General features: G+C 43.1%; 1 protein-coding gene across 3 annotated transcripts in view; it reads left to right on the top strand.

The window, feature by feature from the left end:
* The window catches only part of Ryr2 (ryanodine receptor 2), a 574535-nt gene extending 550979 nt beyond the window's left edge, over positions 1-23556 (top strand). For all 3 annotated transcript variants that reach the window (XM_026788350.1, XM_026788349.1, XM_026788348.1), the window contains 8 exons: positions 5813-5873; positions 8559-8705; positions 10178-10312; positions 15976-16132; positions 18716-18780; positions 20040-20140; positions 21266-21317; positions 22153-23556. In XM_026788350.1, coding sequence (XP_026644151.1) covers positions 5813-5873; positions 8559-8705; positions 10178-10312; positions 15976-16132; positions 18716-18780; positions 20040-20140; positions 21266-21317; positions 22153-22248 — 814 coding nt within the window. In that variant the 3' untranslated portion in view covers positions 22249-23556. The remainder of the gene's footprint in view (positions 1-5812; positions 5874-8558; positions 8706-10177; positions 10313-15975; positions 16133-18715; positions 18781-20039; positions 20141-21265; positions 21318-22152) is intronic.
* The last annotated feature ends 493 nt before the right edge of the window (positions 23557-24049 follow it).

The raw sequence follows: 24049 nt of genomic DNA, 5'->3' as shown, positions 1-24049 counted from the left end.
GGTGGTGGTGGTGGTGGTGGTGGTGGGTGAGTGTGTGTGCGGTTTTCAAGAAAGAACTATCCTGGTATTAACTCTGTAGACCAGGCTGGCCTTGAACTCAGAAATCCTCCTAAGTCTGTCTCTTAAGCGTTGCAAATAAAACCATGTGCCCTCACTACCCAACTTTCTTATAGAACCCAGGACCGTCAACCCAGTGATGATAGCACCCACAAGGGGCTGGAACTTCCCCGTAAATCACTAATTAAGGAAACGCTCGATAGTCAGATCTTATGAAGACATTTCCTCAACAGAAGTGCCCTCCAGTCATATAACTTGAGCTTGTGTTGAGTTGACATAAAACTAGCCAGAACATGAGCGTTTGAAGCTTTAGAATGAAGGGATATTTTCCTATTAACTTATTGTTGTCATTGTTGTTGTTATTGTTATTACTATTGTTATTGAGACAGGCTCTTGCTATGTAGCCTAGGCTGACCTAAAAATCATTATATAATATCGCAGGAAGGCCTGGAACTGACTGGTAGCTCCTGAGGCCTAACTCACCATCTTCCTGCTCTCAAGTCTGGAGTGTTGTGATTTCAGATAAGAGTCACCAGATATGGCTCCTATCAATGTTTGAAGATTCCTTGTTATTTACATACAATGAGAGAAGAGCAACAAGAAAATCCACCATTCCTGATTTAAGTCACCTTTTCTAACCTCTGGTCCTCCTGAAAGTCAAACACACACAAAACAAAATATAGAACTACATTTCTCAGGAATCTTTTTGTTTTGTTTTGTTTTGTTTTGAGACAGGCTTTTTCTCTGTAGCTTTGGAGCCTGTCCTAGAACTAGCTCTGTAGCAAAGGCTGGTCCTGAACACACAGAGATCCACCTGCTTCTGCCTCCTGAGTAATGGGATTAAAGGTGTGAGCCACCACTGCCCAACTGGGGGAGGGATCTTTTTTGGAGGAGGTTAAATCACGTGCTTTGAAAACAGATGATGTTATGTGTATGTAGTTCCTTTATTAAAATGGACCCAAAGTTCCGATCTCAGTGTTAAAGTTCTTAAATGGCAAAACATTAGTGAACCAAAGCACTGTGTTGCCCTGTTATTTGAAAATTCACTTCAAAGTGAAACACTGTTTAAACAGCACTCTTGTGAAACTGCTGTTACCTAGAAAGATAGAAATGAGTTGGATCAAGTTCCCTTGCTGCTGCCAGTTTCCTTCCAGCTCCTTCTCAGGCACATGTGCCCACTGCATGAAGGTCACTGTCTGCCCCTGCCTACTTAGCTCATGTGAGCAGTGGGATTTCTGCAATCAAGAAGAGCACACTCACTTCTCCTCGATGCCATTTTACCACTCAGGCACTTCTTTATTTTAGAAGCAGTGTGCAGTCACTTTCCCTAGAGAAACTAGCTTTGCTTGGGGTTTGTTTTTGTTTGCTTGCTATGCATCAACAGGTATCCAAACCCAAATCATGTGTAAGCATGTGAAGAGTAGTGCCCCACTGAACCGTGTCCCCAGCTGGCATGCCTTATCTGTGTGTTTGAGGTCTCAGTCTGTGATAGATGAGATAATGACTTTGGAAACTCATTTTGTCTTAGAAAAATATTGCACCTGGAATTAGGAAGATGCTCTGATTAATTATCTCGTTCATCACAGGTTTTCTATGTCTTTAAATACAATGCGAATTTGGAGCAGGCGATATGGCTCAGAGAGTTAAGATACTTGCCATCCATCCTGACACCCCCAAGTTAGATCTCTCAGACCCACGTGGCTGATGGAGAGAACTGACTCCTGCCAGTTTTCCTCTCAACCTCATACATACTATGTTGTGTGTGTGTTCTGTATGTGTGTGGTGTGTGCTGTGTGTCTGTGTGTGGTATGCATGTGTGGTGTGTGTGTACTGTGTCTAAGTTTCAGTTCGTGTGTGGTGTGTGTGTGAGAGTGATATGTGGGTCTATATGATATGTGTGTGGTGTATGTGTATGTAATATATATGTCTATGTATGTAAGTATGGTGTGTGTGCGTTTGTGGTGAAGGGGGCATGGCAGTGCATGTCTGTAATGCCTGAATTTAGAATATGGTGACAGGGAGATCAGAGGTTCAAGGCCAGTCTGAGCTACACAAGTCCTAGGCCAACCTGAATTCCATGAGACCCTGTGGTGCTTACAGTGTGTCACATGAAGAAGGACACTGACAGTTTCAGAAGCCAAGGCCTTCACGTTTGTCATTTGAAACAAGCAGTGGGGTGTGAGGGATGCAGAACCCCTCATGAGCAGTCACTGGTGACTGACAGAATTATATAGTTTTGCTGAGTTACATATTTTTCTTAGTAATATTTGTAACATCACCACCAAAAACATTTAAAAATAGGAGGAAAGCTTTAGACTGTCTCTTCCTTGGACAGTGTTAAAATTGGTGATGGGCTAGTAACATTGGACAATGTTAAATTTGGTGATGGATTAGTGAGATGGCTCAGCAGTAAACATTTTTGCTGCCAGGCCTGATGACCTAAGTTCCATCCCCAGACTTCACAATGGTAGGAGAGAATTGACTCTGCAGATTTTCTGACCTCCACACACATGATCCGGGACATACACAGATATACAACACACTCATATACACACCTAAGCTAAACACAACAATTTTTAAATTAAGAAAACCCTTCACTGTTTTATGTAATAAATATTTTCAAGATTCACTGCTTGCAAAAGGCCAGAAAAATCTATGTTCTTATCACCTTTAAATATGGATAATGAAATCTGAATGAAGATCCAGTACAGAATATACAAGGCAGAGGAAAAAAGACTTCCCTGTTCTGAGTCTTTACTGAAACATTTAGAAGGTCAAGACCTCAAAGTGTAGCAGGCTTTTGTGTGCCTCTCTCCTTGGTGTATCCACCCAGATTCCAAACAATCCACACAGTGGGTATTTACTCAGACATAAACTTTTATCATCACAAGACCCATTTGTAAGCAGATCATCAATATTTATCCACCCATGCAACTTGGTAAATCTGTGTTTCACTTCCTCCCTGTGGGTAAGAAACACTCAGATGTATTCACTCATCACAGATAGAGGGAGGGACATTTGATTTGTTTGATAGTACTTGATGCCCCGGAGATCACAGATCAGTAGTAGAGATGGGTCCCCAGGGAGGTGCAGCCTTAGCAGCAGCTAAGAGGCATGCTGGGAGTCACAATAGGAGGAGGGTCTAGTCCTGTGGAGACTAGGTGGGGGCTAAATCCTGCCTGAAGAAAATAGAGAGAGAGAGAGAGAGAGAGAGAGAGAGAGAGAGAGAGAGAGAAAGCTGGTGGGTGACTGTAGGCAGAAAGCAAAGGTCTGGGACTGCCGCTCAGTGGGAGAGCATTTCACTCAGCAAGTTCAAGTCCTAGGTCCATGCCCCAGCACTACAAAGAAAAAAATTTAAAAGGCTATAAACTGTGCTCTCGTTTATAAAATTTAGTTGTAAGGTAAATGTATGGATTCATGAAAGCTTTTGTTATTTGAATCAGAAACCCTTCTACTGCAGTGCAAAACAAGAAGGACAATAAGGCTAGGGAGATGGCTCAATGGTAAAAGCACTTGCTGTACGAGCATGAGGACCAGAGTTCGGATCCCCAGCAGCCATATAGAGCCAGGTGTGGGTGAGCATGTCTGCAATTCCAGTGTTGGGAGGTGGAGACATGTGGGTTCTGGGGACTTGCTGCCCTGTGTCTAGCCACAACGCTGAGGTTCACTAAAATACCTGAGGAAGACAACCAGTCAACCTCTGGCCTTCACACCAACATGCATGGAGTACAGTCCATACACATGCAAACACACACACATACTGTACACGTACTAATGCATACCACATACACATACATAAACTGCTGATCCTGAAATTCTAGAGAAAGAAAGGTCCAAGTCCAAGATTGTCCAAGTTAGAGCAAGCTGTGTTTGGGTGCACCCAAGACTGGCCAGTGGGCTATCTCTTCCTAAGTTGGGGTTTGAGAGAGCAGTCTCACTGGTCTCTTGAAGTCCCTCTTGTAGGAGAGAGAAGGGTTCACAAAGCTGAAAGCGCTGGTGATTATTCATAGCTAAAAGGATGCAATGAAAAGAGGAGGAACAAAGCAAGGATGTATATCAAGTGAATAGCCTTTATACACAGTTTACAACAGACCAGGGACTTGCTGTTGATTACAAATAGAAGCCTTAATTAGCAGGGACTTAACACAGGACAAATAGACCTCTCTTAGCTAGGATTTATCACCAAACAAACAGGAATGTCTTTTTTTTTTTTTAACTGTAAACAGAACTGTAAAACTGCAAGGTATATTTTAAATCTGCAAGGTGTATTTTAAATTTAGTTTTTCCACCAACTACAGTAAGGTTGTTCCTGTTTTGGTTTTACATTACCTGCACATATGACGACACATTCTTACTCTCAGTTTCTTGATTTCCTATCTCTTTATCTTCATTTCTTTCTCCCTCTCTTTCTCTATATCCGTTTCCCTTTCCCACCCCCACCCCATCCCAGACCAAGAAACACAGCCCAAATCCGTTTTCAAGGGGCAGGCAAGATGGCTGAATGGTTGAGAGCACTTGTGGTTCTTGGAGAGGACAGGGATTGGTTCCCAGCACTCACAATGGTCAGTTCACAACTGCTAGAATCCCAGTTCCAGGGGACGCGGCACTCTCTTCTGGCCTCTCTAAGCACTGCACAAATATGGTACACAGACATACATGTAGGCAAAATACCCACAGACATAAAATAGAGGCAAATATTTTTTAAAGTTAGCTTAAATGCACAGTAAAATTTTACTGAGTCAACTTTTGAAGCACACATGTTAATTAGCTTTGTATAATTTCTAGGAATAAGGAACACGTAGAAGGTAGATTAAGTTATAATGTAAAACAAGACAAGGCTGTTTTCAAATAACGGGATCGGATGCTGAGTTTGCTCAGTGGGGAAGGGCAGACAAACCTGACAACCTCAGTTCAATCCGCAGACCACAAAGTGGAAGGGCAGAACTAATTTATGCAGGCTGGCTTCTGACCTCCCCACTCGTACTATCACATGTGTGTGCCTGAACACACACACACATCCACACACACTACATACACACACTACACATACCTACACACACATCCACACACACAACATACACACCATACATACACACACTACACATACCATACAGACACACCACACACACACACACATTATACATATCATACACACACACACCATACATACATATCATACACACACACCATACACACATACACATACACCATACACACACACCATACACACACACCATACACACACATCCACACACACGACATACACACCATACATACACACACTACACATACCATACACACACACCATACATGCACATTATACATACCATACACACACACCATACACACATATCATACACACACACATTATACATACCATACACACACCATACACACATATCATACACACCATACACACATACACACACACCATACACACATACACATACACCATACACACACACACACACACACCATACACACATATCATAAATACTATGTACAACAATAGTAATACTGATGATGAAGATACATTTTAAGTTACTGAAGAGAAAGCTGGTGCCATTTTTTTTCTTTCCCAGGTCACCATAGAGCAGGTCTTAGCTCTTCGCTTTTACCTGGGGACAAGTGATCTCCTGAGTGCGGTCCTCCTAACAGGTGTACAACATTGCCCACAACAGGTGCAAGTCCACAGGTTCTCACACGCCTAAGTCTCTATTAATGCCAGTATCCGCCTTTTCTTCTGTCATTGCAGCCTGAACTCTATTGATGTGAAGTACCAGATGTGGAAGCTCGGAGTCGTGTTCACGGACAACGTAAGCCTCTTTCTCTCTCCTTAGATGATTCTGTGGAGGTCTCGCAGACAGGAGGAGGTCACCTGAGGAAGCTAGCCAGATACCAGTGCAATTAATAAGTATGGCATCTGAGAGAGACCCGAGCACAGACGCTTTAACTAGCCTATCTTGTATATTAATATAAGAAAAACTTGAAAATTTTCATTTATGTTTCAGAGGGACCGTGGTAGATTGCAAAGGTTTGTAGATACTCAAAACACACCTAAATAAAAATTAAACAAAGATTTGTGCTAGAGAGGAAGATGAGTGGGAGGAGGAATATTGGTAGTGAATAGATGGGTGGGTGGATGGAGAAACAACAGAAGCAAGGTATTTATGGAAATGTCATGATGAAATATATTGGTTCATGTATGTTTTTAAACCTAATACATTTAAAAAAAATAGTGGTGCTTACTTTTTCCCCAAAATTAAGTACATTAAGTCATTGTATTCTTATTCTTGATTTATCCTTACCAAAAAGCCTTTAGACACTAAACATATGGCCCAAGTATATACCTAAACATGATTGAATCTAGCCATCCATTATCAAAAGCTGTCTCTGCACCTCACTGTTTAATTTTAACACTGGATTTTGGAGTGGATGTTCCAATTTCCTCATCTCTTTGTGACAACAGCAAGTTGTCGTCCCTCCATGCCCACCCCTCCACCCATCATCATGGGTGCTTCTGAGAACGTCACAACTTATCTTTTTAGTACTGTTCATAGCCACAGTCTTAGAATACCAGCTTGCACGTATTTTCTCACCTAACGCTGGAAAACTTCTCATGGAGCAGAAGCTGCCCAACTCCTGCTTCAGTTGGTACCTTCCACCCAGGTAGTATGTTACACTCTGGCTTGGGCACACTGGGGGCATTCTGCATGCCAGTCCTTACACAACCCTCTTTTGTCCAAGTGAGTCTGACCTTAATATTAATTTCTGTGGAGTTTCTTGTCATCCAGAGAACTTGGATATGCTTTAATCCTGAAGACAGCCTAGACAAGCCCCTTCAGACATCTTTCTGGGACCCCTTAGGCTGTCAGTCACTTGCAGTTTTATGGTTTCTGTTTGGTCAGTCACTTCTCATATGTTGTCAGGTCTTCAATAGTTTAGTTGGCCTCTGAAAAACAATGAAGGCAATAATCAGATGAAATGTGGGAGTGGCAGTGGCATTTATTTTATCATGCAAAGAGGGTAACTTTTAGTATAAATATGAGCAGAATACCAATGCTAGGAGCTGCCCGTTCTCCATCTGTCACCCAGGCTTATAGGTACCTCCATGTCAACCAACACCACTGCCATGACCAGTTTGTCAGTCATTGGCCCCTCCTTCCTCTCGTGTTCCCCATGTGTGTCCCTTTGCTCAGGCTTTTCATTGTTTCGTAGCCTGTGAAATTACTCCTCCTTTATGTCCTAGGGCAAGTGTATCACTTCTAACCCTTCCTGCCGACTCCCCAGTGACTTTTTCGAATGCCATTTTTCTTTTCCTAGCTTCAGTCCCTCATTGGTTATAAAGTCCTGCATGGCCCCAGACACACCATTTTTCTTCTTGTTGTTAAAAGCTAAGATTAGAATCAGAACAACAGTTCTGCTCCTCTCCTGTGAGTGGATGCCATCCAGACACAGCATCTGTAGGAGAAACTCGGTTCCAAGGAGCTGAAGCCACAACTGGGCTTCTATCCTATATCTTCACTGCCCCCACCAAACACGGACATTTTCACCCTAATAGAAGTGAATCATTTACATGAATTACAGTGCAGGAAGCTGGAGAGATGGCTCAGCAGCTTATCCAGAGCTCCTGTTCTCTTGCAGAAGACCTGGGTTTGGTCTCCAGCTCTGACAATGGGCAGCTCACAACTTTCTGTAACTCCAGTTCCTGGGGAGCAGAGTCCCTCTTCTGGCTTCTGAGGGCACTGGGCTGTGTGCCCCTACCTATACACAGGACACACACACACACACACACACACACACACACACACACACATGAGGAGAGAGGGAGAGGGAAAGAGAGACATAGAGAGAATTAAAAGGCAATAATGCTTCAGTTTCGATTCAGGAGACTTCTCCAGGCAGCACCAGGTATGTAGTCAAGGTCACTACAGATGTTAGTGACATCAAGGAGTGCTTTGCTCTAGGACTTACGTTAGTTCACGCAAAGTGCAATGCTGCCTTGATCAAACTCCTCGGGGACAGTGGATTCTAACTAATAGATTTAACAAGCTTAGTGTATAGATAAATAAAGAGAAGGAATCAAAGCTGCAGGGTTCTTGGGCTGACTGTAGACAAGGGTTGTTCCTCAGTGACATTCAATGGCATTTCTTATGATCTGGCAGGATGTTCTTTGAAGTCTAGTTGATCCTTACAGGGCAGCCCTAATAACAAGGAATTCTCTGTATAAAATAGCACCAAGCTCCTACTGTCAGAATGTAGGGTGAGGTTGAAAACAGTTTGTATAGTTAAATGAAAAAAATTACACTGAACTTTTTATAACAAACTAAGTAAAGATAAAATGTGCAAAGATTGAATCCAGCTAGTTAGATCTGAAGAATTATAGTCTAGAAAGAAAAGGGAAAGTGCAGTGGTTAGCGTGGAGAGAGTTAGCAGCGGCTCTTACCAGTTTGTTTTTACTCTGGGGTCTGACACATCTTATTACTCTTTGCTCCTGACAGTCCTTCCTGTACCTAGCCTGGTATATGACCATGTCCGTTCTTGGACACTATAACAACTTTTTTTTTGCTGCTCACCTTCTTGACATCGCAATGGGATTCAAGACCTTGAGAACCATCCTGTCCTCAGTCACCCACAATGGCAAACAGGTAAAAGGTCATCTTTCCTTTAGAGGAACTCAAAACAATAAGAAAAGAGCCTGCGAATATAAATCCTAGCCTTGGGTGACAATATGTGGCTTTAAAGATGGTCTGTGCCTTTGATTTTATGAATTCTTATTAGTAATTCCAAAGACCCTGTAACCTGAGTTTAAGGACTGACTTGATGGATTCACTGGGTGATCTTAGATAAGTGATTAATATTTGTCAATATCAAATATCTTTTTGGTAAAGTGCAACCAATAACAATCCCTTGTCAGCTTCTGTGAAGACTGAGAACAAATCCAGCAGACTTGGAATCATCTGTGTTAAGCACCGAGGAAACTAGTTTGTTTTGCTTATGAGACAGTGTTTGCTCCATCTGATACTATGCTGTGCCAAAAGCTGTTGCACAATCCAGATGCATTAGTTGCACTGGTAACAAGATTTAATTGCAGTTAAATTTAATAAGATATCTTCTCTACTTTTTTTAATTGAGTAAAATCTTAATGATCCTTTAGGCTTAACAACAGCATGCTGACATAGGGAATAACTGGTCTAGGTCCAGAAAACCCACTGACATTCTGATGGGACTCAGCTGCTCATGCTGGATCTCTCCATTACTGTGACTGGGTGCAAAAGTATATTTGTACTTATTCATCTGTTGTTTCATGGATCCAATTGGTGGTTAAAACTTCTGTGTTAACTATCTAGATTCACAGCCTCTCTAGCTCAGTACATTTTATAATCAGTGTCCCTCCAACCACTGGAACAGCAGCCACCTTTACGGCCATTACCATAATCCCTTGTTTTCTAAAGTCCGGCAAGTATCTCCTACACAAGTCACCTAAGGTTATGATAACACTGTGTCAATGCAATTCAGAAGCACCATGACAGACAGAATCCTGTGCACTCTGCTCACTTGCCACTTGGTGGGTTGTGACAGCGCTCCCAGCACACTAAACAGCTGGAGAGATGGCACAGCAGATGGAGTACTTACTGCTCTTGCAGAAGAGGATCCTGGTTCGGTTCCCAGCACCCATGTTGGGTGGATCACAACTGCATGGAACTCCAGTCCCATGGGATCCCACACTATCTTCTGGCTACTTCAGGGACTATACACACATGGTGCACATACATACAAGTAGGTGCACATACATACACATAAATAAAGGCTTGACTCACAATGCAGGAGAGTATGTTATACAATATCTTCCACCAGGTAGTTAGAGGGTAGCAATGGGAGCCATAAAGCTGCTTTCTAATGTGTATTAAGCTTGCTTTGACAGACTGATAAAGAAAATGTGCAAATGAGCTTTACTTGTGGGCTAAGAAAGTGGCAATAACAAGGGTATGAATCATACTGGCTTTTCGCCAGGAAGTCCAGGTGTGTTGGTAGAGCGCTTCCCTCCCACGCAGCTGTCAATTACACCGGTCATACATCCTGTATTCCTAATAGATGCTAAGTGTCACTTTGCTTTCAGCTCGTGTTGACTGTCGGCTTGTTAGCTGTCGTTGTGTACCTGTACACTGTCGTGGCGTTCAATTTCTTCCGGAAGTTCTATAATAAGAGTGAAGATGGTGACACGCCGGACATGAAATGCGATGACATGCTGACGGTAAGCTCCTGAACTTGTAATAAAGCCACCCACTCCTCCCATCCAACTAACCGCACATCTCCTCATCCCAGAGCAGGAGAGGAGGCACCGGGTGCAATGAAAGGTTGAGTGGCTTCTCACACTACAGCCGTTTTCATTTTAGCACAGCAGAAGGGACCACGTCTGCCGTTTATGCACCTGTGTTTGTTCAGCTTGGTAATTGGTAGACTTGCTGAGAAATATAGTTAGGATTGAGAGCTATGCGGTCCTGTTAGCTTGTTACTCATACATCCCAGGACAGCAGATAGGATGTTCTCCTGCAGAGTGTTCTGGAGCTTTGCTTTTGACTTGACTTGTTGACTCTACCTGACATCACTAAAATTTAAACAATATATCTTAACAGAGCTGATACTTTTGCTTTTATACTGAGTGTCTTGTCCTAAAGGTTCTCTTTTGGTCCTGGGAAAAGTTAACAGATGCTTCAGCTTTCCTGTTGCTGCATGTAACTGTTGTATAACCTGCTCTTCAGATGACGGTTGTGTTTCTGGAATAAAATACCCTGACCAAAAGCTACTTCCAGTAGAGAGAGTTTATTGTGGCTTATAGTACTGGAGGGATAGAGTCCATCATGACAGGGAAGACAAATAGCAAAGAAGTCATGAAGGTAGGATCAGGAGGCCAGCCAGTCACATTTCATCCATACTTAAGCAACAGCCAGTAGAGCTAGGAAATATGACCTCACAGCCCCTCCCCAGTGACATATTTCCTCCAGTGAAAATCTGCCTTCTGAAGGTTCTGTAACCTCCCTGAACAGCACCACCAGCCAGAGACCACGTGTTCAAACACAGGAGCCTATGGGGGACATTTCATATACAAATCAGAAAAAAACTACTGTCCCTGAGCACTTAGGTTTGGGAGGGGAAGATTAAGACAAAGGATCTGTTGCTGGCCGGAGAGAGCAAGGCCTTTCTGTGAGCCATTCACTGGACACCTGCATGGTTGGGGTTGTGTGTCAATGTCAAGGGGGCTGAGAGGATGGCTTTGAAATTTCTCTCAAAAGGAAATATCCTGAAAGTGTGGCAGGAACAAGACACTGATGCTGATGCTATGGTGGCTAAATTAGGTAATTGTAAACTCCTTTGGATAACTCGAAGTACACATAAATAATCACAGAAATTAAACTATGATAAAGTTGCTTTCTATAATCATAAAATACAAAGAGACATCAATAAATGGAATTCACACCATGTACAAGTCCCTGAGGGGAAAATGGTAGAAATGAATGCCAATCTTTCTATTCAAGTCCCTAACAATTAGGACAGATTTGCATCCTTAAAATAATGACAGATTTTAAGAGAGAAAAAAAAGATGTTCTGTTTATGATATAAAACCTAGAATCCCGTAAAGGCCAAAAATGTTAATTTTTGTGGCTGACAAATGTAAATATTTGTCTTATAGACAAATGATAAATTGGCCAAAATGCATTCACCATGACAAAGAGGAGGCAATGTCCTTCCCTGGCACAGTTCCTATCAGACCCTTGAAAAGCCATAAGCTCCAGCCAGCAAGATGCTCGGTAGGGAAGGCACCTGCCTCCAAACTGCCTCCAAGCCTACAGCCAGCCAATCTGAGTTCAATCCCCCAGGCCCGCACGGTGGAAGGAGCAATACCTGAATGGTGTCCTCTGACCTCCATGAATGGTGATTCATGACGCCCTCTGCCACACACACATAATATACAAATAGAAAGTAATTTTAGTAATGTAAAAACATTAGAAAAAAGAAGACAGTACACAAAGGGTCAATTATGTGGCTGGACAATGCACAGTAACGTTAATTCATTCAGCTCTTACGTCTGAAGAGATGCCCAACTCTTACTGTAAAGAAAGAAGTGTAGGCCAGAAGAGCAGAAAACCAGAGTTCATTATTAAAAACATTAAAGCTTGCAATAACTCCAGCCAGGGGATGATGGGGATGCTAGCACATTCCTCTTACTGGAAATCTTGAAAGAGATTGTCGAATATGTGTCAAAGTCCGTTTCTTATCAGTTAGCTGCTCTTAGTACGAGGCCCTGTGTGGCTCTCTTCATTCTCTAGCCACAGGACATGGCATGACCCAGTTTTCACTCAATCTCCGCACATGTTTCCACTGTTTTCCTTCATTTTTCTTCTGAATAACCCAGGCTCTCCTGATTGGACTTGTTTAGCCATCGAGGATGTGAGTCCGGAAGGTAGAGAGACTTGTCTCCGTGTCCCTTTTATACCCCGGGCTCTCCTGATTGGGCCTGTTTAGCCGTCGAGGATGTGAGTCCGGAAGGTAGAGAGACTTGTCTCCATGTTCCTTTTTCCTTGGAATTGCCAAGATGCTTGAGAATAACTTGAAGGCATGAATTGTGAATCGTGGCCCGTGGTTCCAGAGGTGGCAGACGGTGATGGTGGAGAACTCACGGTGGGGCAGATCAGTTTGCATCTTGATGGCCATGAAGCAGAGAGCAGTGGATTCTGAAGGGCAGGATATCCCGGGGGACCTGTCACCAAGATCTCCTTCCTCCATCAAGGCCACACCTCTTACTCCCACCACATCCCAGTGATACCGTCTGCCATGTTCAGATCATCCAAGGATTCCTCCGCTCCTTCGATCAGAGCCCCGATGGCCCAGCTGTCTCTGAAAATACCCTTGTGGATACTTACATATCTTATGTGCTTCTTTATTGAATCAAGCTGACAAGCATACTTAAGCATAACAGTCTCATTTTAGGATAAGGAGGTGGGCTCTTGACTTAACTAGATCCTGGACGCCAGCAGTTTGAGGGACTTTGAGAGTCATTAGCAAGACCGTTGGTACTATCTCTGGTTTAGGCTTTTCTCTCTGCACATGGCACGAGATTTTTATCTTGTCTGTGGCTGTGCTGAGCTTGGTGAGGAATGATCTCGGGTGTCCCCTTCTGCAAGAGAAAAGAGTCTTTTGCTGTCATTAAAGTTTAAATTTAAAAGTAATTTAAATTACTTAAATTACAATGTGGGTGGAGGGCTGTCGTCAGCGGGGACTTTCAACCTTTGGTTGTTTGGCTGTCGTCATTTCCAGCAGGTGGCGCTGCAGTCAAAGTTTTACAATTTCCATGACTCATCCGGCGATTTCTTCTTTCCTCCCAGATGATGGTGTTTTATTCTAAGAATCTAATTAAACCCGCTCTGTCCTGATAGGGTTTGAACTGCCTCTTCAAGAATGTAGGAGGAAAAAGTGAAAATAACAGTCTACAGCCTGTGGTAAAACAGTGAGGGTAGCCGAGGAGATGGGGCATAGGAGGACATTTTTGCCCGGAAGCATGGACATCTCCAGGGAAGCTCTGCAGGACCAGTGGAACACACCCCCGCCCCCCAGTTTCTCAGATAATGAAAATAAGAGGCAGCTTGGTGAAAGTAGCTGCTTAGACGGTTGTTGGAGATCACCTCTGTTAAGTAACTGATCTCACACATCTGACCTGACCTTTATCAGCGTCTCTGGCTCCTGCTTCCTGGTTCCCTTTTCCTCTGCCACACTTCCTCTGAGCTTCTTCCCATCACAGGCTTCCTCCCTCTATCTCTACCTCTGTCTCCTGCTCCTTCCCCTTCCCTTCCCTCACCTTCCCTTCCCTCCCCTCCCCTCCCCTCCCCTTCCTTTCCTTTTCTTTTCTTTTCTTTCCAGACTCTCTGGAAGAAGTATAGTTTTTTGCCCCCTAAGCTGCTTCTTCTTCTACCCTAACTAAGCTCAGTCTATGAAAAAAAATCTGGAATAAAGGGATTCTTGTTTTCAGGAAAGAATGATAATTTGACTGGTGAGCTCTAGACGCCAGTGGATGTCCACTTACCAGTGCAGCCATTAGGATCTTGTCTGGAAGGCTAAGGGTACTGAAGTTTCAAGGACAAGCCTGTCCGCTCATTAGCCAGGGCCATCAGCCGGGGGGCATCACTACCACTCTCTGTGGCCCCAGTTCCACACATTCAGAGAAGAGCATGGGACTTCATTTCTCCATGGTAAAGATAAGCAATGTGTGTGGGATAAAGAATTTAAACAGAAACCAGGAGTACACCGTGAAAATAAATTATCCTGTATTCAAAAAGGCACTGTGGACAATTTTAGCCGCTGAGTTTTAAGGAATGACTGTCGTGTCCCAAAGGGAGATGTTGGGTGTTGCTTTGTTTCATTTGAGTTACTCTCTTTTACATTTCGAACTTGGACACAGACACAGTAAATGGCACCAACAACCTGGACTCCCGAGCCCTGAGAAGACTGGGTATGCAGATAGGCCTAAACCAGCCCGAGGATGACAGTCTTAAACCAGCTCTCTCTAGAGGACTCTCTTGGCTTCTCTGCCACAGAGAGTCTTTTCTAGGCTACAGAATAGTCTGCTGGCCCTGGGGATTTGTATGGCAGTGGGGGATCAGGGCAGCTGTCACAATGTTTTTGGCTTGTTGTATATCTGGCTGGTACAGTACCTTTATGGGTGTAATGGTTAAGATTGATTACCAAGCTGACAGGATCACATGGGGATGGAACGGTGGGCTGTGGACCAAGTGCGGAGCTGTAGGGGGCTTTGCCCCTTGCCGTGTAGGGAACAAATAGGACTACAATGGGTCTAATTTTGGAAGGCCTGCAGACTTACGTTCCCAAAGTATGTGCTTTGGAAGAGGATGGGGAAGGATATTACATAGCACAGAGCCTGCACAGCAAAGACCTTGAGCTGGGGATGGGATAGTGGGGGGAGTGGGGTATGAACGTTGAGATGAGAACTTACAGATGAGTGGGGCCCAGAGTACAGGGGTAAGGTGGGGAGCTGAGATTACCTTGAATGAAGTTAAAAATCTAGATGCTGTGAGCCGGGGACTCTCAAATTGGCTTGACTCTGTTCCCCAGGGGATAGAGCCATATTTTTTTCTTTATTATTATTACTATGGAGAAAGTCGCTATTAGCAACTAGTCAGTAAATGCACAGTATGGCCCCATCACAAGGAATTACTCAATCCTTGTACATATTGGGTATTATGGTATATGTATGAATGGTAGTGATGCTGAGATCAAGTCCTGTTCCAAAGACCCTCCAGCAAAACCTCTTTCCTGGGCACCATACCTTAGCAGCTGTAGCAGGTGTTGGCTGCCCTTCCTCCTTATCTCCCCATACCATCTTTCTTCACTCTTGGAGACACTGAGTAGAAAAGATCTCTGCATCCCATTCTTGAATTCTAAGTGAGAGGAGAAGCCAGAAAGTCTGCCTTAATCTAGCTCCATTTCTATGAGTCCCTGTTTCCCCCCATGAGGCTTTTACTTTCCTCTTCCATGTCTGTCCCATTGTGGACATAACCAGATAATACAGCTTTATATAGCTCAAGGCCCTGTAATGTGATTGTCATACTGTGTCATCTCATGTGCTTCAAAGCCAGGGTGCTAACGAAGCCCTTGTCTTTCTCTCCCAAGTGACACAAATGCTCTAAACCAAGTGAACAGTGTGGAGTTTTGATTAGGAGATAGTGGTGTGTACGAACCACATATTCACATCTCAGGGAAAAGCGTTAAGACCGAAAGACAACCCAGAGCACGAAGATCCTTCCCATTTAGAAGGAGGACCGGACACCGGAGAGAAAGCCTCATGTCAATGGCAGGTCAAGGAGGGTGGTGACCCTCACGAGTGTCTCTGTCCCTGTCTTCCAGTGTTACATGTTCCACATGTATGTGGGCGTCCGTGCTGGAGGGGGCATTGGGGATGAAATTGAAGACCCAGCGGGAGATGAGTATGAGATCTACCGCATCATCTTTGACATCACGTTCTTCTTCTTTGTGATCGTCATCCTTTTGGCCATCATACAAGGTAAGCCATACCCAGCTATGGCTCCTGGGTATCGTGGCCTTGAGTCACCTGCTATTGAAGCCAGAAGGCAAGGTGGGCTCACAGTATCACGTTTTCTGCCAAGGCCTAATGGAACCTTTTCTTCTGGTATTTCTTCCTTGTAAAATCTCTAGGTGGGGCATAAAGAGGTATGTGTTGATGTAAACAAACAAACAAGCGAACAAGCAAGCACAAAAGCCTCATAGCTTTTACCAGAAAGGGAATGGGAGGTAGCTTATTCTTGAGCCAAATTTGAGTGATTGATCATGGCCTGGGAACACAGTCTTGGGTTACCCTGAATCCTATGTTCTAACATGGAAGTGGTTTTATAAAGCTTTATAGTTTTATAAAACAGCAAAGGTTCATAAATCAAGGCAAGTTTAAAAGACCCCAGTGGGGACCTCAGAGAAAGTGGTTCTAGCAAGATGAAGCCTTTCTATAGGTCTCAGATGCTGTCTAATGACATTTCTAGCTTTTAGGTAGGTGGAAGGTCAGGTCTGCTGAGTTAATAGATCCTCAAAGGGTTTTAATCTATTAGTCACAGGATGTTAGTTCCCACACAAAAGTAGGAAAGAAGTAGGCTATGGGGAGGGAGGGCTAAAGCTAGTCCAAGATATGGTAATTAGCCCTGGACCTGCAGCATCCGAGCCTCATCACAGCTCTGCAGTCAATCTCTCCAGACACAGCTTCTTTCCAGGAGTTCTCAAGTTCTCATGGTCCCATGTAGTGTGATGGGTACACTCCCCCCTCCTCTGTGTGTGTGTGTGTGTGTGTGTGTGTGCACGCGCGCGCACATGTGCACATATGCTTGCATGCATGTGAAGGGCAGAGGTCAGTTTCAGGTGTCTTCTACATTTTTATTCTTTCGAGTCAGGGTCTTTCACTGAAATCCATGGCTCTCCGATTAGGTGAGGCCGGCTGGTCAGTGAGCTATGGGGACTTGTCTCTGCCTTTTATGGGATGATTGCTCCACCAAGTGCTGGGATTACAAACACTGCCCATCTCCAGCTTTTTACCTTCTAAGAATCAAAAGTGCACTTTATTGACTGAGCCATTTTCTCAGCCTGTTTGATTTCTATTTATGAAAAAATACATTCTACAGGGGTTGACTCCTCGTCCTGCCACACTACCAGCTTTGGAAGTGCAGAGGAGGGGTGAACCATTCATCCCGAGGCAATAGTTCAGGTTATGCAACTCTCTTAAGTTCTGCCGTTGTGGAGAGCTTTCAAATGAGGGCATCAGTTCAAGTCCCCTCTTCAGTACTTGGTAACTGATTAGCTCATCGTACAAAATCATGTCACTTCCACTGGTGACTCCCTGCTATGTTCCAGTGATGTCTAGTAACTCATGTTACCCTCCCTGATATCATGAGGACTATGCCAACAGTTACAGTTTATGCTGGAACTCACTAAGCTATGGCAAGTCTCGGTAATTTGGCTAAAGTGTGTCACTGCCCAGGCTGGGGTTAGAATCCATAACTAGACTGAGCAGATTGGGGACATTAGGCTCAGAATCTTTCCCTGAAGCCACAGAGCAGTGTCAAGCAGCAGTTTTTCCTCTTCCTCTGGCTGAATTGTAGTGAGATCTTTTTCTCTCAGAAAGTCATTCCTGTTTTTATTTTGTGTTTCCTAGTTAACACATTGATCCCAGCCTTAACTGAATGGCTGTAAACATGACATTAACCTTTACATTCCACAGGTGTGACACGGTACTGGTAATGTACACAGATAAGTACAAAGGGTTCATAATCCATCTGCAGTGTCTTTATAGAAGGCAGCATTGTTGCTTTATAAGAAGAAAAACTTGGGGCTAGAGAGATGGCTCAGCAGTTAAGAGCACTTTTTGCTCTTCCAGAATATTGAAATTGAGTTCTCAGTGCCATGTAGGGCAGCTCACAACTGTCTGTAACCACAGCTCCATGGGATCTAGCACCCTCTTCTGGGCTCTGTGCGTCTCTTCACACATGTACCCATATACACTCACAGACATACACACATACACATAAAAAGAATAAGTCATTTTTTAAAGAAGAATAAAAAGTCAAAACATTTGGAAGTAGTAGTTGGGGAGTCACAAAAAAGAAAGGAGGCAAAATTCAACAATTCCACGTATCAAACATTAATTCACATTTGATAAAATTATGGGATTATGAGATTGATACATATTTCTCAGCCCATACAATAATGTTTTATTTAATTATCTTTTGGGAGATTTCTGTATTTTATAGCCATAAATCTCAACTAATCCTTTCCCCCTGCAGTAAGTAATATTATAGCTTGTGTGCGTGCCAAGTTCCTTAGTATTGTTTTTTTCTAGTTTGTCACTTTATTTTAAAATGCTTTTCTAGTGAACATCAGGCCCAGTCACTGTGTGTTCTGCTCCCAGGGAGAGTCACTTCCCTAGCAAGAAGCAACCAGTGTGACCTCATATTTCTGCCATGTTCTGAGTATCTCCTAATGAGGTCATGTATTCTCATTTGCCCGGGAAGGAACATCCGAGGAGTTATGAGTTGAATGATTGTTCATAGATAATGGGGATCATGTAAGTTCTCTTTTTTAACACTAGGTTTGATCATCGATGCTTTTGGAGAACTCAGAGACCAACAAGAGCAAGTCAAGGAAGACATGGAGGTGAGGCATCTGTGGCTTGGGTGTGGTAGTGCTGTAGGTGGTATTAGTTCCTCAGTGATGACTGAATTCATTTGAAGCTGTATGCAGTTACTGTAATTTTAAGATCCTGATTGAAGGGAGGTTCGGCTTCACTTTGGCTCCTGGTGCAGACCTTCAGTATTAAGCATAGACCACCTACCTGGAATTGTGTATAAAGACAAATCCAGATGCGAGAAATGCAGAAAGATGAAGGAGGCTATGCCTAGACATATCTATCAATTGAGTTAATACCTGGAACAGCACCTGACCATAGGAGGGCTTTTTCAAATCACTGATGAAACACCTCATAACTGATCTAAGATTTGTACCTCTTTTGTTTGGGTAGTAGACTTTGTTTGGATAACTGGCAAGTTTTCAACTTCAGTTGAGAACACAGTTAATCCTGCTTCACTAATTACTCAGTGTCGTGAACAGGTCAATCACTAAGTCTAGATGTGCACATGAAGGCTAAAGAAAAAAATTAAAGATGTCACTAATAAGCTATCATTGTCCCATCCTCCTGCTAGAACCCATATCACTTTAGGAAAACCCCAAGATACACTAGCCATAAAATTTGTTCTCAGGGGGCATGGCACTATCACAAGTGGTGCTTGGTATATTTTGAGCAAGTCATATACTGAGCTTCTTTCAACAGCGTGCTGTGTAGCATTTTCTGGGGAGATGTGAACAAATGCCTGTTTGTTTCCGGTAGGGCACTACATCATACCAAAGAAGTGATTCCACCCAAGCCTAACTTGGTGGACCGATGAATGCATTGGGATTGTTTACAGGAGGTTGGGTGAGGAATTGCTTACAGGATTGTGGATAAGGAAGTTACTTACAGCAGCATGGGTGAGGGGTTGCCTACATGAGCCAGGGTGACTGACAGCAGTTACATCACTAAAGGTCCACCGTGATTGGGTGATACTTTAGGACATCTGCATCCCTAGAGCTCCCAGGCCCCTTTATAGCTGCTCCAGTCCCACCCTGCTAAAGCTAGCATAAAGGAAGGGTCTGTTGAGCCTGCAACTCTCTCAGCTTCCTGATCCTGGCAAGTTCCTGTGTCCAGTAAATTTCTGATAGGTTTCCTGAACTTTCTGAATTGTATGAGCAGTTTTTCTTCCTCCAGGAGGGATTGGCACTATGGAGAGGTAGTAATTCCATATCCCAGCAGACTTTGTTTTCATCCTCTGCTCTCCTGGGTCTTCTCTGACATTCTGTTGTCTCCCCTTGTCTTCTAGACCAAGTGCTTCATCTGCGGGATAGGCAATGACTACTTTGATACGGTGCCGCACGGCTTTGAAACACATACGCTCCAGGAGCACAACCTGGCCAACTACCTGTGAGTGGCCCTCCCAGGGTCTCCCCCTTCCCCAGGAGCCCAATTTCCTCCCATTGTTGTAAACTCCAGAAGCAGGCAGTAGTCAGTCTCCTGCAGACCCCTACACCCCTGGAGTAGGCTGCCTTAAATAGTGAAGCTGTCCATATTCGCACCGAGGGATCCGGAATGGGAGTGGAGTGCCATAGAGCTCTGCAGAGAAGCCTGGCCATGTTTTGTTTTTTTCAAGACAGGGTTTCTCTGTAGCTTTGGAGCCTGTTTAAAACTAGCTCTTGTACACCAGGGTGGCCTTGAACTCACAGAGATTTGCCTGCCTCTGCCTCCCAGTGCTGGGATTAAAGACGTGTGCCACCACCACCCGGTCCAAGCAGGAACCTTCTTGATGCAAGCCTGAGACATGAGGATCCTCCCTCCTTCCACATCCCTATTTTTGCATCCCTACCCTTTTGATGACCTCTAGAAATCTCTGGGCACTACAGAAATCAATTAAAAACTGATCTTTGTTGTTTAAATGACAGTCAATTAATAGTTGTTTTGTCTTGTTTTGAACAGTCATAAAAGTAAGTACATGCAAATGAAAATCTGGTCTTTCTGTGGGACTAAAACAAACTATACAGTTTATAAAACTATTATTCTTAATTTGAGATCCAATTTTAATATCAGATGGAGAATATATTTCAAGTAACATTGGGGGAAGTGGCTGAACTATACTCAATTAAACTGATAAAAATATAGAATTTATGAAGCTAGTCTTCAGTTAAAATTTGTCAGTGTTGATTTGAGTCTGACCAGAATCAATGGTTGTACATGCCTTTAATCCCAGGATTAAAAGATCTCTGTCTACATAGTGAGTTCCAAGCTGGCCAGGATTGCATAATGAAACTGTAATCCTAAGAAAAAGAAAAATAACTCAGACCTAAAATTGTGTGTAGTATTAGACAAGCCATCTCAGAGAATATGCTTATTTCTTTCTGGTACAATGTAATTAATTTTCAAAAACTGTATTTGTGGTGTTTTCCATGTTTCCATAAACCAGAGCAACCAGGGTGTAGTATGTAAGCATCTTTCCTGTTTGTGCTGGTGTTTTCCCGTGTAATCCAATCCTGACCAGTTTCTCTGTCTCTGTAGGTTTTTCCTGATGTATCTCATAAACAAGGATGAAACGGAACACACAGGACAGGTGGGTGAAGCGCAGTGATTTTCAGAATGAAAGGACAGACGAGAGGTGATAGAGAGCCATTTAGCACTCGGGAAGGATTGCTTCAGGGAGCTAGAGAGACGGCCTAGCAGTTTAGGGTACGTTCTGCTTTCTGGAAGACAGAGGTTTCGGCATCCACTTATCAGCTCACAACTACCTGTAACCCAGCTCCAGGGAATTCAGTGACCACTTCTGGCCCCCACGAGCACTGTACTTGTGGGCATATAACCACACAGACATCCAAATCTGATTAAAAAAAAGAACCATTGTCTTTAGATATTAGTCATGTTACCTTGAGATAACATTCCTTTGTACTGCCTCCTCTGAAACAGCAAAATTCTAATTTCACATTTAAAAATCATCTTTCAACTGAAAATAGTGGGTTTATGATTCTCTCCCCTCTTCTGCAAAAATTGTGTTTGTCATATGACCTATACTTTCAAATGAATTGTTTACATAATATAATTGGAAAAAATGCAGTGTCTAAAGGTTTTCAGGAAAATTTGAAATTCCCCTTCTGAGGTAATAGTTTGAACTTGAAGATGGATAAAATTAATAATGATAATAAAGAAAAACCCTAGAGGTTTATAAATATGTTTTATCATTCTTATATTATTGTCAAGCTGAAGATTTTTTTGTTTAAATTTGAAGATTATTTATCATTGAAGGTAATTTAAGTGGAGCTATCTGAATACAATTGGACTTTTCCAGTTTTATAGGCTATATCAAGAGAATTAAGTGTTTTCTTCTAGTCTGCCCTGTGTTATCACGTAGATTTTGGAGACCAGGCTAACACATTGATTTCCTCTACTTACAGGAATCTTATGTCTGGAAGATGTATCAAGAGAGGTGTTGGGAGTTTTTCCCAGCAGGGGACTGCTTCCGGAAACAGTATGAAGACCAGTTGAATTAATATCATACCTGGGTTGTCTCTGAAAACCAAAAGCAATCTCCCTCCCCCCCCCTCTCCTTGGACCACCTGTTCATGTGACCCTCTAGCCAGCATCCTGTGCTGAGAGCACTGATGCTCAGTCTCCGAGGACCTGACTGTTGTCCCCCAACTTCATCTGTCTTCATTGAGATATAAAGACTGAAGAACAATCCAAATCCACATTCAGACTAAACAGGAACCCTGGAAAGAAATGCATTGTGGACACTCTACCATACCACCCATGGACAGCTTCCCCTGAGGGTCATGGAGTCTCCAGGAGCTGCCAGACCTGCGCAGCCAAGCATGGCAGCCACACTCACCCGGGCTCTTTATTTCGCCATCCCAGAAGGAAGTGTCTGAGGGTCCTAGAGCACTGTAGCACTTAACAGGTTACCATGGACACCAGTTGCAAAGGGAAATAGTGCCTTACTATAAGTGGGTTGAGCTATGCAGAAGATCATGTGCATGACAAACACCTTTATTTTCTTTACGTCAACCTTTTTTTCTTAGCTAGGTTGGTTTTGTGATTTTGGTTTTATATTTATTTTTTTCCTCTTTTTTTCTTTGGTGGGGGAGGGTAAGAACAGCTGTCTGCACCTTTTTCAAAAGTTGGGTGGTGTGTCTCAGGACAGAAGGAGGCTCTGCTCATTCAGCTACGTCACATTTACCCTCCCTACTTTGGCAAACACTCCGATGCAATGTGGCAACTTATGAAATCTTTGTATGAAAACAAAACGGACTGCAAAAAAAATACAACTTTCAAACGAAATTAATTCATTGCATGTTTATTATGCAAGTTTAAATGATCAAAGAAAGCCTTCAGGAACAAGTTGATCAACACAGGAGAACTTCCATGATAATTCCATCCATAGTAACAAAGCACCATGGGCTTATTCATATATCTGGAGTCACTGTCATCCACCAACCGTTGGAGCCATCACCAACGTGACAGTAGTCTTGGGTTTTCCTCTTTCTTTTGGCCAACTGTGATCAGTCGTTGGTTAAGGACGCCTCGTCAGGCCATCTTTTGATATCCAAGCTGAAGCAATATCCATTCAGAGATTTCATTGGTTGTGTCATGGGACTTGGGTGACCATGTACATCGATTCATTTTGTGTTTTTTCTTTCTCATTTTGAGTCCTTTTAAATGTAATGCCAATCTTTACAACTAAAAAGGCAGGTTCAGAATGGAAGCGAGGTCATTCTGTGAACATTGGAGATCTTTTATTACAAGTCTGCTTGTTAATTTTAGAATTGTAAAATGGCTCTAATAAAACTATTTAACTAACTTCCTTGTCCTCCTTTTCTCTTTATTTCACTTTTACCAGGGAGTCATAGAATCCCAAGCTTTTAATTGAGTTATGTGTAGGAAAAAACCCAGACACCACCCAGGCCTTTTACAGCCAGACATATGTAGCAGTATTTTTAACTGTGGAGACATAGGAAAAGCAGGCACCCAGGTTTCTTACAGGCAGACGTATGAAGCAGTATTTGTAACTGTGGAGACATAGGTAAACCAGGCACTCAGCCCCGCACTTGGCCCTTTCCTTGTTGTGGGATAATTCAATGACAGATTTTATTCACTTCCTATAATTAAAGTTGTCATACATCTTTCACTGTAAAGCAGTCTTCCTTGTTCAGGGAAGTGAATTGTACTTCATAATAAGAAAGAGACATGGAGCACAAATGATACAATTAAAGACATAGACAGAAATTAAACATGTGTTCTGCGCCATGGACCATCAGGGCTATCAGTAACACATCACCTGTTCTGTTGTGCCTC

This window comes from Microtus ochrogaster, unplaced genomic scaffold, assembly GCF_000317375.1.
Source record: "Microtus ochrogaster isolate Prairie Vole_2 unplaced genomic scaffold, MicOch1.0 UNK2, whole genome shotgun sequence".
NCBI classification, from domain to species: domain Eukaryota; kingdom Metazoa; phylum Chordata; class Mammalia; order Rodentia; family Cricetidae; genus Microtus; species Microtus ochrogaster.
This window is presented reverse-complemented; position numbering and strand designations above follow the sequence as displayed.